The following is a 15,640-nucleotide window of genomic DNA, read 5'->3' as shown; positions in this document are numbered from 1 at the left end:
TGGTCTTCATGTTTTTATCTTTACCCTATCGAGATAGTACTGTTTTCTGTAAAAGTGGAAGTTTCTAGCTTTATATCCACAACCCCACTGCTATCAAGAAAAAACTTCATATTCCTTTTTAAATGGTGGTCAATGTAAACAATATGGCTTCCACTAAAACATTCGACATGCCCATTCCTAATCTGGAAATAGAGAATCCTGTTAATTGTGAGATTTTGTGATTTTTTTTTTTCATTTTATCATGGTTCAATTATATAACCTATCCCTTACTAATCTGGAAATGACAGGTCCAGTTAATACCATTAAATATGTGAGATTTTACTTTTTTTTTTAATGTTCTGACTGAGTCATATAAGAAACCTAAAAAACTCACATGACTTGACTCTGGTAAAAAGTATTACATTAGAAAAAGTATTAAGAACTAAAATCACAAGTCAGTATGTTATGTTTGATAGGATATGATTAATGACAAAATCTTTCTTAAATTTGAAACAAGTACCCTAACTATACATATGTACAACGAGACATTAACTAACATATATCTGTAAATTACAATGCTTAATGTGTGATACAGAATGTGCAGTGCAGTCATCATCAACATAATATCAGTGTTTATTTAAAACTTATCTGAAACGTAATTCTGATTATGTGATACCCAACAATGACAATTTCTTATGTTTTATTATTACAGTAAATCGAATGAAAACCCAACAATCATCAGTAAAAGAATTCCATAATCGGAGTAAATTATTTCCAAATACTCAGACCAACAAACTTTTTCAAAAGAGTTCAAAACACCCAGTTCAAGAGAGGAAAACTGAGGACCAGGAATTAAAATTAATTTCTCATCGTCCCCCAACTTCAGCGAAAAAATCAAACAGAGCACAGAGTGCGAAAAGTAGAATAGAAGGAAACTGGAAACTTGACAGTAATTTCTGTATCAGTGAATTTTGTGAAAATTCTAGTCATCTGAGTAAGACACAGAACAAAAAACTGAATCATCATTATGAGGAGCATGATAAACAATTAGTTCCACATGGCGGAAAACCAGTTCCTGTTATAGATGTTGGAGATAATGCCCCTTTTCCATCTTATAATTTCCAGGAAAAAAAGACTTCCAAATATGTACACAAAAGTGATAGACCATTTTCATTTAAAAATGAAGGAAATTTGATTGATTTGAGAGAATATGTGACCATTGCAGAGAAAGCCACTACAACAGAGGAGAAAGAAAAGATTAGACCATCATCTGCAAAATGTTCTCGTGTGAAAACAGAAAATATATCACCAGTGGTTTATAATTTAGCCACACATCAGCAGATCTTTGGTGAAGAAACTCATATGATAAATAGCTCTGAACAGGGAACATGTTACAAATTAGCTGATGACAGTTTTTCAAACACAGTTCACAAGGGTGGAAAGAAAAATAGGTAAAAACATTGTCTCTTTCTTAAAATCATTGCAATAGTGAATCCAGTGGATAGGGGTTACTGTCCCCCCCCCCCTTCAAGATTTTCATAGTTATTATATTTATATAGTAAAGTAACTCAAAAATTACCTAACTTGGAACACCCCCCAAGGGGAATAACTTGTCCAAAAGAGTGCCTTCCATCCCAACCCCACCCACCAAACAAATAGGGGTTTTTTTGTGTTTGGACAGTCCTTTTTTGTGGCTTATTAAAAAATTATGAGTAAGAGTTTCTTTTCTTTTTTGAGTGGGTATGGATGCCAACCTTGAAAAAAAAATCCTAGATCTGCCCTTGCATAAGGTTTTCAAAGGTCACCATTATTTGATTTGTGCAGGTGTGCACCAGAAACGCTAGATGCCATAATGCCATGGAAGTCCGAGTGCTACACCAAGGAGGAACTTGGAATTGATCCATCTAAATGTTTGGTGTTTATTCCATCTCTAAGTGTTGACAGTTATAAGGATTTACCTGTTGTCCCAGCTCCTATGTCAGCTGAAGAAGATCTGCCATACAAGGAAAAAGTTAAACCACCCATTGTAAGATATATTGAAACAGTTCCTCTTGAGCCTCTTCTGCTAAATTAATGAAATAAAATTCTTTCATCTTTTCTTTAAATTGTTGTCATAAATATCATGTTTAAATTTCAGGTTCACAAAAAGTACAGTCATCCAGCATGGGTATGTTTCCTATCTAGTGCACAATTTTTTTGACACTCTTCTCCCATACTTTACACACTCTCTCTCTTTCTCAGAAGACATTGGTTAATATTGATACTCCTTTCAGAAAAAGAAACATTTTGTCGATGAATGGACATGCAGTCACACCAAACCAGAAACAACATCAAATGGTTATGATTATGGGTAATAATTGCTATAAATATTGGAATATTCATAAGTTAAAATTAAGTTAACTTCTACCTTATTTTTATTTTTATTTATTTATTTATTTTTATTTTGGGTCCGACTGCAAATCATATAATGCTGAAATATTAAATGATTTGCTATTCTGTATTATGATAAAGGCATTAGAATGTAATGAAAATTTTTACCTCACGGGCTTTAGTCTTTTTGTACTTCTATTGCAACACAATGTAGTAAAAAGTAATATAATATAACTTATTTACAGAATGTTTGAAACTAGAACAGCAGCAGTTATAAGGAAAGAAATTGAAGATCTTGAAAACTTAATGAAAGGTGCATTTTACATAACCATTCATTCATTTGCTACACTTCCTAAGTGAACTGTATCTTCTCAAGTTTCGAAGATTCCATATAATCAGCTTCATTTTCTTTGAATTGAATTTTCCACTTACTAGGTATTGGGAACTTTGATAGTGATTGTATGATGGTCAGATATCAAGCAGAGATTGAGAAGTTCTGGCAGACCTATAGAGATACCATGGCAATGGTCCCTGAAAGGTTTGTATAGGAGAATCTTTCCATTTTTTTTCAATAGCAATAAACTTAACTTAAATGCTTTGCTTATTAAATGTTCATTGAGAGTTTTTCCTGACAAACATAGTATTGAAAGATATAACTCATTTCTCTTTATCTAATTTTAGGCTTCTCAATTCTCCTGTGCCAGTAGACACAGTAAGTTAAAGAACATAGCAATTTTTAAAAAACACGCAAGTAGCATTTCTTTTATTAAATATTTATTTAACAAGTAATAACTGCTGCATATAAAGTTAAAAAAGAAGACATTCTCTTAAGCTAATATTATAAATATTCCATGAATCAGAAATGAAATTAAAATAATACATATATTAAACAAATTCAATGATAAAATTATTATCATACATGATAAATAATGCAATTTAACAGGAAATGAATCTTATTATACTAGTGTACTAGCAAAAAAAAAAGAGGGGGTGTGATTTATATTTCTTCAAAGAATTTGAAACTGGTTTAAGCATGTAAAAAAAATGCTGAAATTAACACCCTAAAGAAAAAAAAACATGACTGTATATGTTGACTTAAAATTTATGAATAAAATTAATTACAGATATAATTTATAATTATATAACCATTGTTTTCATTGGATAGTTTGGGCTCCGCCAGTTCTACCAAGAGCATGATGATATTATGTTGGAGATACGTCGCAGGCATTCTCTCTGTATGCAGGAATTAGCACAGCTAGAGTCAGAAGCAGAGATCTCAAGTGACCGGAAATATTTCAAGCATGTTGTTCACAACACTTGAATACACAACGATTAAATCACAAGTAGTTTAGAATATCGTAAAATGATATACAGTGGAGATGAGAAGAATGGGTTGTCTTCTGTCGACTGATGTATAGTGCTGCCGACATAAAGTTCATTGCTTCCTATAACCAGGAGGAATTATAGATCTGTTTCTGCTAAGAAGTAGTTGTAAACTGTCAGGACAGTTTATAACTGAATTTTTATAAATTTCTAGTATTTCTAGTAAACCTTGATGAAGAAGTGCAGTTTATAATTGCACACAACAGATAACAATGTAGAAGGTGCTAAATTTCATACATTACAATGCGAATCTTTGTTATGATATTTCAATTTCTGTTGACATTTTCTGATGTGATGCTATCATAGATTATGCTACTGCAGAAATTAAAGTTATTCTGTTTCATATTTAAAGAAGAAGGCATAAAGTTATATTGACAAGTGATTATTTTGATGTACCTTTTAATTCTATTTTATTTTTGAGTTTTATCATTGCTTTGTTTGATATCAAATGTCAAAGTATAGAAATGCGATAGACCGGGTCTTTCTAAATATAAACATAAAAAACTTGGATAGACCTGTACTTTCTAATAATAGATTAGGAAAATTTTGTTACTTGTAAAAATGATTGTGAGTTGCTGTAGTATGTCATTCAAACCAATCAAAATTCTTTTCCAGTTAATGTGGTTAATCAGTGAATACTTAGATTGACCGGTACTTTCTAATAATATTTTTTTTCTTTACAATTTGACAATCTTCCTTTAAAAAATCATTCAACAAATGAAACTTTGTGGAAAATAATATATCAAATGTAGCCCTTTCATGAGGTCAATTCAGAGATATATCGACTTCACAGAAAAGCATATTGACCTTGCACTTCTGTAAAGTTGATATATCTATGGATTGACCTCATGAAAGGGCTATATTTGTATAATATATGTATAACTGTTTTTTGATTAGAAGAAGAGTAAATTATTTCTTTATTTAATTTAATTTAATTAACTTTGTCATATTGTATTTTGCTCAATGCCAGAATCTCTATTAGTGCCAAATATATGTTATTTTACTACATGTAGCAGTTATTGAATAAATGCTTTTTAGAAAAAAAAAATAAGATGTGTTTGTGAAACACTGATGCCCCCGTATGGCAGCTTATGGGAAGGTTAAAGTTTCTAAAATGCAAGTCAAACTCCCAAGGTCAAGAGATCAAGAATGTTGTTACACAAAGAAAGTACTTGTGTCAATGGATATACCTGATAAATATGAAAGCCCAAGCACCAACCATTCAAAAGTTATGGCCAAGGTTAATATTTTCTAAAAGTGGGTCAAGCTCCAGGGTCAAGGTCAAACAGTCAAAATTATAGTGGTACGCAAGAGACGACCTTTGCACAAACTGTTCAAAAGTTATGGCGAAATTTAAAGTTTTTCAAATTGCAGGTCAAACTCCAAGGTCCAAAGGTCAAAATATTTGGTATCCAAAAGAAGGACTTGCCACAAGGAGTACACCTGTGAAATTAGGAAACGTAGTGCTAACTCTTCAAAAGATATGGCAAAGGTTAAAGTTTTTTCAAAAGTGGGTCAAACTCTCAGGTCAAAAATATTTAACCCCATGGAAAGGTCTTGTCACGATGAATACACATGTGAAATATGAAAGCCTTAGCATCAACTGTTCAAAAGTTATGGCCAAGGTTAAAGATGGGTAAATTTTTGTAAAAGTGGGTCAAACTCCAAGGTCAAGGTCAAATTTATTGGTACCCAAAGAAAGTTGTTGTCACAAGGAATACACATGTGAAATACGAAAGCCATAGCTCCATCAATTAAAAGTTATGTGCAAGGTTAAAGTTTTTGCGGAAAAACAGAAAGACAGACGGACAGGGCAAAAACTATATACCCCGAATCTTCGATTACGGGGGCATAAAAATTAGAAAGTGTCCATTTGAATTGAATGCCCCATGCAAGTAAAGCAATATGAAAAGAAATGTACCTTGCTTCATTGGTCATGATTACGGTAAGTGAGGAATAGTGAGGTCAAGGTCACAGGGAAAGTTAAGGTAAGAAAATTATGACCCATATGAATAGCTCTCACCAGTTTGTATTAATGAATCAAGTTCAATGAAAATATATTGAATATTTTCGTTGAAACTAAGTTTTGAACACAGCAAATAGTAAAGTCAATGATCAAACAGAAGGACAAGGTAAAAAAGATTGATTGATTGTTGTTTTACGTCCCGTTCGAGAATTTTTCACTCATATAGAGATGTCATAATATACCGGTGAAGGGTTTCAAATTGAAATTTAAACCTTACTCGGCACTCAGGCCATTGAGCAATGAGGGTTCTTTATCGTGCCAACGCCTACCGTGACACGGGGCCTCGGTTTTTAAGGTCTCATCCGAAAGACCCGCAACTTTCACTTCAAAGTGCCGAGCGCTTGGCAAAGGAGCAGTTGCTTCCCGTTTTTTATCGACTTAGGTCAGTCGCGGCCGTGATTCGAACACACGACCTTCCGATCACGAGGTAAAAAGGATTGGACACAATTGATAAGTTGTCATTAATATATATCAGTGCATGTGGTAGATAATTTGTTTGTTTGTTTGTATGTTGTTTAACGTCTTTCTTTGAAACTGAGCTACATGTAAATGCAAAATAAAGAAAAGTAAGGTCAAGGTCATACATTTTGGACACAGTTGAATAGTTCTCACCAATATGTATCATTAAATGTCTCTAGATAAAAAAGTTTGAATAGTTTCTTTGAAATTGAGTAAACACATAATTAAGAATAGGAAGTCAAGGTCATAGAGATGGTCAAGGTCATAACATTTTGAAGCAGCGGAATAGTTCTCACCAATGTTATCAGCATATAAAGTTTGAAAAAAATATCTTGAATAATTTCTTTAAAATTGAGCTAACACATAGCAAGATAAAGGTCAAAGACAAGGTCACTTTCAAAATTTTGATACAGTTGAATATCTCTCACTGATATGTATCAGCATATAAAGTTTGATAAAAAATATCATGAACATTTTCTTTAAAACTGAGTTCAACGCAAATTTAAGAGAATGAAGTGAAGGTGAAAGAAAAAAAAGGATCACTTCATTATAAATGGAACTTGGACCTATAGGACCGGGATTGGTTTTAATCATTACAAAAAGCTTGTCAATTTCGTTACGGTCAACGACTTTGGGCTATATACATGTAATAATTCGTTTTCATTTTATTACAGTATGTAGAGAAAAGCGGAACCTTTCCATAGACATTTATTATGAAGCATGATTAAATCGTCAACACATTTTGAGTTTGTTATCTCAAAATGTTATTCGATTTGATTTTTCCCTTACTTTTCATTGTAAATAATGTTAATGTCTGTATTCTTATTTTTTAGCTCACCTGAGCCAAAGGCACTTTTTTGTCCGGCGTCCGTCTGTCCGTCTGTCTGTAAACTTTTAACATTTTCTACTTCTTCTCAAGAACCACTGGGCCAATTTCAACCAAACTTGACACAAAGTATCCTTGGGTAAAGGGGATTCAAGTTTGTGCAAACGAAGGGCCACGCCCTCTTTCAAGGGGAGATAATAAAGAATTAATGAAAAATTAATAGCATCTTTTAAAAATCTTCTTCTCAAGAACCACAGGGCCAGGAAAGATGAAACTCATGTGGAAGCATCCTCAGGTAGTGTAGATTCAAGTTCGTTAAAATCATGACACCCGGGGGTAGGGTGAGGCCACAATGGAGGATCAAAGTTTTACATATAAATACATAGGAAAAACCTTTAAAAATCTTCTTCTCAAGAACAGCAAAACCATGATGAGTCATATTTATATGGAAGCATCCTCAGGTAGTGTAGATTCAAGTTTGTTCAAATCATGACCCCCGGGGGTAGGGCGGGGCCACAATAGAGGATCAAAGTTTTACATAGAAATATATAGGAAAAATCTTTAAAAATCTTCTCAAGAACAGCAAAGCCATGATGAGTCATATTTATATGGAAGCATCCTCAGGTAGTGTAGATTCAAGTTGTTCAAATCATGACCCCCGGGGGTAGGGCGGGGCCACAATGGAGGATCAAAGTTTTACATAGACATATATAGGAAAAATCTTTAAAAAATCTTCTTCTCAAGAACAACAAAGCCATGATGAGTCATATTTATACGAAAGCATCCTCAGGTAGTGTAGATTCAAGTTTTTTCAAATCATGACCCCCGGGGGTAGGGCGGGGCCACAATGGAGGATCAAAGTTTTATATAGAAATATATAGGAAAAATCTTTAAAAATCTTCTTCTCAAGAACAGCAAAGCCATGATGAGTCATATTGATATGGAAGCATCCTCAGGTAGTGTAGATTCTATTTTCTTCAAATCATGATCCCCGGGGGTAGGGCGGGGCCAAAATAGAGGATCAAAGTTTTACATAGAAATATATAGGAAAACATTTTCTACTGAAGAACTGCAAAGCTGATTAGTCATTTTGACATGGAAGCATCCTCAGGTAGTGTAGATTCAAGTTTGTTAAAATGATGACCCCCGGGGATAGGGTCAGGCCACAATGGGGGTCGAAAATTTTACATAGTAACATATAGGAAAATATCTTCTTCTCAAGAACTGAAAATTATGTTTAGTCATTTTGATATGAAAGCATCCTCAGGTAGTGTAAATTCAATTTTGTTCAAATGATGACCCCCGAGGGTAGGATGGGGCCCACTGGGGGATCGAAAGTTTTACATAAGAACATATAGAAAAAATATTTCTTCTCAAGAACAGAAAAGCTATGTTTAGTCATATTGATATGGAAGCATCCTCAGGTAGTGTAGATTCGAGTTTGTTCAAATGATGACCCCTGGGATAGGGAGGAGCCACAATGGGGGATCAAATTTTTACAAAGGAATATATGGGGAATTTTTTTTAAAATCAACTCAAGTACAACAAAGCCATTTGTCATATTGACATGGAAGCATCATCAGGTTGTTTAAAATTCAAGCCCCCCACCCCCACCCCTGTAGTCTTTTCAATACTGAACTGATTTGTGTTTTTGCCTAGCCAATATGCTCAGGTGAGCGATCTGGCCCATGGGCCTCTTGTTCTTGATGTGTGTTTATTTTACAACACATCTCCTTTGATATAATAAAACATGCAATTAATGTATACAAATTATAAAAAAAAAAGCCCTTGAAGAAAGTGTATAGTTCCGCTTGACTGTGTTTTAGTTACAGTGGAATTTACGATTTGCTTTCTTTTTAGCGCCTTTTATATCAAGAATGAATCAGCATAAAAGATAGATAATTGAAAGAAAATACACAAGACCCAATAAAAAAATAGACTATGAAAAGACAAGAATTTAAAAGTATAAAAGTGTGGCACTAGGTGGATTCGAACCACGACAAAAAGTATCTTCGGTGTATATACCCAGCTGTTTTAACGATCTAGCTATTTCTGGCTATGAAAATAGAACGTATAAATGCGAATTAGGTTTTTAAAAACAGGTTTCCTTATTTTTTGTGGTTTTTGGTGAATTTCAACCCTAGGACAGAGGTGCCCCTAAAAGTCCTTTCTTAAATTATTCCTTTCATCACAACCTATCAAAATATCATTTTTTTTATTTAGGGACGGGCCTGCCCTGAAGGACTTCTAGGCAATTCATGCAAAAATCTGTGCTTTAATTAACGGACAAAATGCTGTTTTGGCCAACTTTGGAGGTTAATTTTTAAGTTGTAAATAATAAAATTTAGGTTCAAAATACAAATTTGAAAAAATAAACATTTATACGTTAGTTAACAACTAATGAACATTGATTTTTAAAAGTGACTTTTTCCGGGAAATTGTTCTCTGCTAAAAGTCAATTCTTTTCAAATAGTGAATACATTGATGCAGTTTAGTAGCATTTACCAAAATGTACTGGCATATGAATTTTGATAAAATATCTTGATTTGCCTCCTTAAATGTAAGCTAAAGGCAAATTTCCTAAGAAATGAGGTCAAGGTCAAAGGGGGGGGGGTGAAAAATGATGCATTTGAATAGCTCTCACCAATATGTATCAGCATATAAAGTTTGATAAATTATCTTAATAGCTTTTTTGAAATTGAACAAAACAGACGGACAGACAGAATTAAGGATGAAAGACGGACATAACAAACACTATTCATTGCGGGGCATAAAAAAGACCATTGGAACTCATTTTACTTTATTATTGTGGAATGTTGCCGTCCAATGCCTGCATTAATTTATTGGTATCAATATTTCCGCCTGATATGACGCACACTATGTTTCCACGAAGTCTGGCGGCGAACTTTTCAGACAGTGCTGCGGCCACAGTTGCAGCACCAGCACCTTCTGCGACAACATGATTCATTTCAACAAGCAACTTCAAAGCGTTTGCAACTTCCTGTAGTGTCACAACCAAAGAATCATCCACAAGATGGCTTACGAGTGGCCACATTGCTTCTAGCACCGATTTACCACCCATACCATCTACAAAACTAGCTTTGTAATCACAAGTTGAAGGTTTCCCCATATCAAATGATAGTTTCAGCGGGGACGCTGTGTCAACTTCGCATGCAAATACTTGTGCGTTGGGTCTTTGGGATTTGACGGCAGATGCCACCCCCGATATGAGACCGCCTCCACCATAGGGACAAATGACTACGTCGACTTCCGGCAAATCCTCCACAATTTCTAGTCCTATGGTCCCATTACCTGTCAAAAATATTACGATATTACGAAAGATATAATTATATTTTTTTATATACAAAGGAGTAAAATACTTACCTGCGATGACTGCAGGATCGCAGACAGGGTGGACGAATTTCCCTTTTACTCCCTTGTAGTGGTGAGTTTCGATGATTTCCCACCATTTGTCAAAAGGCACTTTTAAGATAGTTCCTCCAAGTCGTTCAATTGCCTGTAATTTCGTCACAGGTGCGTGATCGGGAACTATGACGTTACAAGGTACTCCTCTTTCCCTGGCATTCCAAGCAAGACCTTGGGCAAAGTTCCCAGCACTTGCAGTATAAACGCCGTCCTTCAGTTCATCCTCAGATAAATTGGCTAGGGCGTTTCCAGCACCTCTGATTTTGAAGGATCCAATAGGTTGTAAGTTTTCCAGTTTAATGTATATCTGTTCAACATGGGAGATAAAAAAAATTGTGTAAGTAAAACATAGGTTATCGAAAGTTAAGAGGCTGACCTCAATGAATATTATCTATAGGTATGACAAATCCTCACGCCAAATGAATGTTTTGGTAATGTGCATCCCTACATGCAACATGCCAACATCCATGCAAGTTTGGTCTCGGTGGGGGTTATTTGGGAATGGATCTTCTGTGAGAGTTTTAACTATCCAGTCATCTATATCGGACCGACACGGCGTCAAAGCCTGTCCAATGTCAGATACGTTTGACCGTTTCTTTCGATATCTGATTGATTGAAATTTTTATTTGTACTATTAGTTTTTGTAAACAGAAATAGGTTATAACAATGATTTAAGAAAATAAAGGTCCAGTTAGGCTTATAATTCCTTTAGAATGGAGCTGCTCTAAAAACTTGATTTTTTCAATTATCCGTTTTGGTCAGATATCCAGCATCCAAAACATATCCAACAGTGCCCATCCTTAGATACATCAATCATGAAAGTTTGGTCATCATAGGGCATTCCCGTTACTTGGAAATGGGCTTGTTCAAAAATCCTTAATCTGTTCAATTAGTAGTATTCAGAAAATTTAGATCAAATCCACATCCGATTCAGGTTTTTGTGTGCATCCCTAGATGCATCAACAATGCAAGTAACCATAAGGCTTACGGTTACCTGATAACAGACCTACTAGTACCCCTAAAACTAAGGGTGAAGTTGGACATTTCTCAAACTTTTTGGTTTTTATTATTCAATGATGGATCTCGACAGTGCTTGAGCTTATAGCAACAAAAAGCGGTGGGTCAACCTGCATCTAAATGAAAATTTACAGATTAAAACTACAGCAAAAAACTATATTCAGAAAAAGGGGGTGCCCCCTCCCCTCCCCCCTCCTGCTGTTGCTTGTTACGGTCGCTTAGAGTTAATTAAAACATGAAGTTGTTTATAAAATATTGTTAAGAATAATAATAATGCACGGCTACACTTGTGATTAATAATAATTAATCTTGTAAGCACGGAGGAATATGTATTGAATGACATTAAGTATACATGTAGTGTTAGTTTTTATTCAGCCTATCCTTTAAATGCTGTCCTCAATTTTTCTATCATATTCACTATGTTTTGATTTTAAGCTTTGTGTACTGTCTCTCTCTCTCTCTCTCTTAAAACATTTAAAAGATCAGAAAAAAATAAAAACGAGTCCGTCTTAGTTCGAAATTTACACTTCTTCCGTTAGTTCGAAATTCACTTTCGTGCGTTCTGACAAGTAACAGAGTATAAACAAGAAAACATTGATGTAACCATCAATTGTCGCCCGGGAAATAAATAAAGTAAACAATGGAAATGAGTCTTGATCATCAAACCGGTTCGATATGTGTGAAAAAGGCATGCGTCTAAATGATGGAGACGATAGTCGAGACTATTTTGAAAACTTATAGTCGGATGAAAATCGAACAAAAACGATATCCTTTTAAACTTTATCAATTCCCCAAGTAAATGTTGGCTGCATAAAATATAAATTGAAACCAGACACATGCATTACCTATTTTCAAAAATGTCTTTCACCTTAAGAATATAAAACACGAGCTGTGTAAAGTACTTTTTTATGCGATAAGTGAAATTCGATGTTCTAAAAAAAAGGGACCTGTCGTTTTTTCGATAGTAAATGATAAGCAACTTTATATATTAAATATGAAAAACATATATATTTTTACAGATTCTCTTTATGGAAGTAAATATATTGTGTATCTCGTAATTTATAAAGGGAAAGAACATTCTGATTAACAATCTTTTTAATGTTTAGAAAACCTTTAATTCTGAATAACTTCTCCCACCTCAATCCCCATATACCAACACTTAAACTTATATGTATAGAGCAGCCCGGTCCTCCGGGCTGCAATAAGTTTTTCCCTCGTATAATTATAAATTTACTCTACCTTTCTGCCAGGCACATTTTTATTGAGAGGAATGAGCGGTGATCGTATGACTGACCCCCTAATTTTTTCTTTGGCCTCTAATATTTTCTGTAAGGGAATGTTATCCGTGGGCGTTAAGCTCTCCATGTTAAAGGTCAACAACCATTAGAGTTATCTTTCTTAATGTTGTGGTGAGTGAGGAGCTGCGGTGGCGCCATCGTCTCAAGCCACGGTCCGGAGTCCGCATTTAGCTATCTCCTCCAGAATGGGAGAGGATCGCACATTTTGGCCGTGGATTTGCGACGATGCGGTGGCGCGCAAATATAAATAAACTAATAAAAAGACATTTTCAAGCATAACACCGATAACGAAAAGATTATTCAGACTGTAAGAACATGGTAACTTCGTCGAGATATTTCAGATAATGTATTTCAAGGGACAGGTTTCCGCCCTAAGTTTTAAGGAGGTTGGATCCTGCCATCAAAAGAAATGAGAATTTTTTATCAAGTATATTTCTAGAACTTATACACATAGCTTTATTAAAAATCAAAACAAAAAAATGGGGGTCAATGCGCTTCTTTTGGCGCTACAGAGCATTTAGTTTGACCTTTTTGCACTGTACATGTAAATACGTCTTACACATAAATCAATTTTTAAAGTTTCTACTCCAATAATTTTTGTTCAAATAAATAATGGGGACAAAAATAGTCTTATTTCATCTTAAATAGACACATTAAAATTTGTGACAACGAAGAAATTTTCAAATTACTCCGCATGTTCAATTATTTGACCTTTTTGCACTCAAACATTGCATTAAAAATTTAACAAGCAAAAAAATCATTTGAAAGTAATGACATTTTACTGAATTTAAGAAGAATGGTTAAAAGTATTTTATATATTCAGAAAAGAAAATCAAAAGTGGGGGTCTGTGATGTTAATTTTTAGATATTACTAAAACAGTACTAATTTTAAGCTTAAATTAGGGCTATTTTTTCTTCATGTTCACAATATATTTGCTATATTTATCATATTTGATGATAGAATTCATGACAGTTTATTTAATAGATAATTTAGGACCAATTTAAAACAGTCCACTGCACAAAATAACTATGTGTGCAGACTGCATGTAAAAATAGGAATCCAAACTTAGCATACTTTAAATACTTCGAAAGAGAAAAAATGATCTTTTTCTTCTAAAAAACCTTCCGCCACAAAATATAGTTCTTCACTTAATGCTTTTTGTATGGAATTTAATCATGGAGTTTTTACTGAATATAGTTAAATTGGCATTGTAGAATCCAAATTTATTGTAAGAATTAAAACATTATGCAGAATTTTTGAAATACATGTATAGGTTAAGATAAAAATTTGCTCAAAAGTTCAGGAGCGAACCTCGTTAAGCATTTTTATATACTCATTTCGTTAAGTGAATTATTTCTCTTAGTATATTGCATTTTTTTTAAATGTATGCATCAACACCATTACAGGTAATGAGGCAAAGGATCAGTCATATTTATTTTCTTATCTGTCACATTGTTAGCGGTATGAAAGAAAAGATAAAAAGTTTAGAGAGAAAGGCATTAAAATATTTTTTCCTTGAATTAAACCTTGAACGGTTAGTTCTAGGGCTTTCATATTTCACATGTGTATTCCTTGTGACAAGACCTTCCCTTGGGTTTCAACAATTCTAACCTTTTGACCTTGACCTTGGAGTTTGACTTACTTATGAAAAACTTTGACCTTGGCCATAACTTTTGAACAATTGCTGCTACGGCTTTCATATTTCACAGATGTATTCTTTGTGACAAGACCTTCCCTTGGGTACCAGCAATTTTGACCCTTTAACCATGACCTCTGAGTTTGACCTTCTTTTGAAAACCCTTAACATTGGCCATAACTTTTGAACGGTTGGTGGTGTTAGGGCTTTCATATTCACAGGTGTTCATTGTGACAATATCTTTCTTTGGGTACCAACATATTTGATCTTTTGACCTTGACTTTGGAGTTTGAATTGCATTTGAGAAACTTTAACCTTCGCCATGAGCAGCCATACGGAGGCATCAGTGTTTCACAAACACATCTTTTTTGTAGAAAAACGTTATTTTCGACCCCCAATTGGCCCCCTGGGTTGTAATACAAATTCCGAAAAATCCATTTCACCTCTAAGGACACCAACAATCATGTTCCAAATTATGAAAGGCTACTGCGTAAAATGTAAGAGAAATTCTGCGAACTACGTTTTGTAGAAAAACCGTTGTTTTTCGACTTACAATTGACCTCCATGATAAAAAAAATCAATATTACGAAACTTAATCGCACAAGTACAGAAACCTGCCAATCATATTCCAAAAAATGTTTTGACTACTGTGTAAAATGTAAAATGAGTTCTTTTAGAAAAATGATTTTCGGTAACCAATTGGCTGTACACGGCATTACACTCGGATGAAAATTCCGATATCTTATCAAAATTTCTCAACAAGACATCACTAATCCTATACCGAAAGATGATTTGGCTACTGGATAAAATGTAAAAGAAAAAAAAATTTCGACACCCAATTGGATCTTAGAATGAAAATGAAAATTCCGAAACTTTATTGCACATCTACAGGACACCATCAGTCATACTCTTAGAGATGATTTGGCTACTGAATAAGGAAGAGGATAGAGCGACAGGCGGACGAGCCTGCGTGGATAACAACAATATACTCGAACTTTCTGTGGAAAGTTCGGGTTAAATTAGCAAAAACTAACTTTTGAAATTCAAAATAAACTGTACACTATTGGCACGATGATATCCCGAGAGTACGTGTTTCGCATGTTACAAAACAGCTTAATCCCCAGAGGTTTACATCCAGAATGATTCGCAGACATTGTTAGAAAGTCAACCATGTGATAAAATCTAGTTATTGATCGTCCATTCAACAAATCTCACTGAT

At 34.3% G+C, this 15,640-nt stretch overlaps 2 protein-coding genes across 2 annotated transcripts; one reads left to right on the top strand and one right to left on the bottom strand.

The window, feature by feature from the left end:
• The first annotated feature begins 130 nt into the window (after positions 1-130).
• On the top strand, positions 131-4,107 carry LOC133184460 (uncharacterized). The gene is made up of 9 exons (XM_061319549.1): positions 131-207; positions 692-1,430; positions 1,804-2,005; positions 2,117-2,146; positions 2,253-2,329; positions 2,595-2,662; positions 2,785-2,887; positions 3,031-3,061; positions 3,515-4,107. The coding sequence occupies exons 1-9, from the start codon at positions 144-146 to the stop codon at positions 3,668-3,670; spliced, it is 1,470 nt and encodes a 489-aa protein (XP_061175533.1). The 5' UTR covers positions 131-143; the 3' UTR covers positions 3,671-4,107.
• A 5,739-nt stretch (positions 4,108-9,846) lies between these two features.
• Positions 9,847-12,851, bottom strand: LOC133184755 (L-threonine ammonia-lyase-like). The gene is made up of 3 exons (XM_061319827.1): positions 12,726-12,851; positions 10,428-10,776; positions 9,847-10,355 (listed from the first exon to the last, which is right to left on the bottom strand). Exons 1-3 carry the CDS (start codon positions 12,849-12,851, stop codon positions 9,847-9,849), a joined length of 984 nt encoding a protein of 327 aa, XP_061175811.1.
• Positions 12,852-15,640: the final 2,789 nt, after the last annotated feature.

This window comes from Saccostrea echinata, unplaced genomic scaffold (assembly GCF_033153115.1).
Source record: "Saccostrea echinata isolate AGI-Se365-2 ecotype Australia unplaced genomic scaffold, CSIRO_AGI_Sech_v1 ptg000010l, whole genome shotgun sequence".
Classification (NCBI taxonomy): Eukaryota; Metazoa; Mollusca; class Bivalvia; order Ostreida; family Ostreidae; genus Saccostrea; species Saccostrea echinata.
This window is presented reverse-complemented; position numbering and strand designations above follow the sequence as displayed.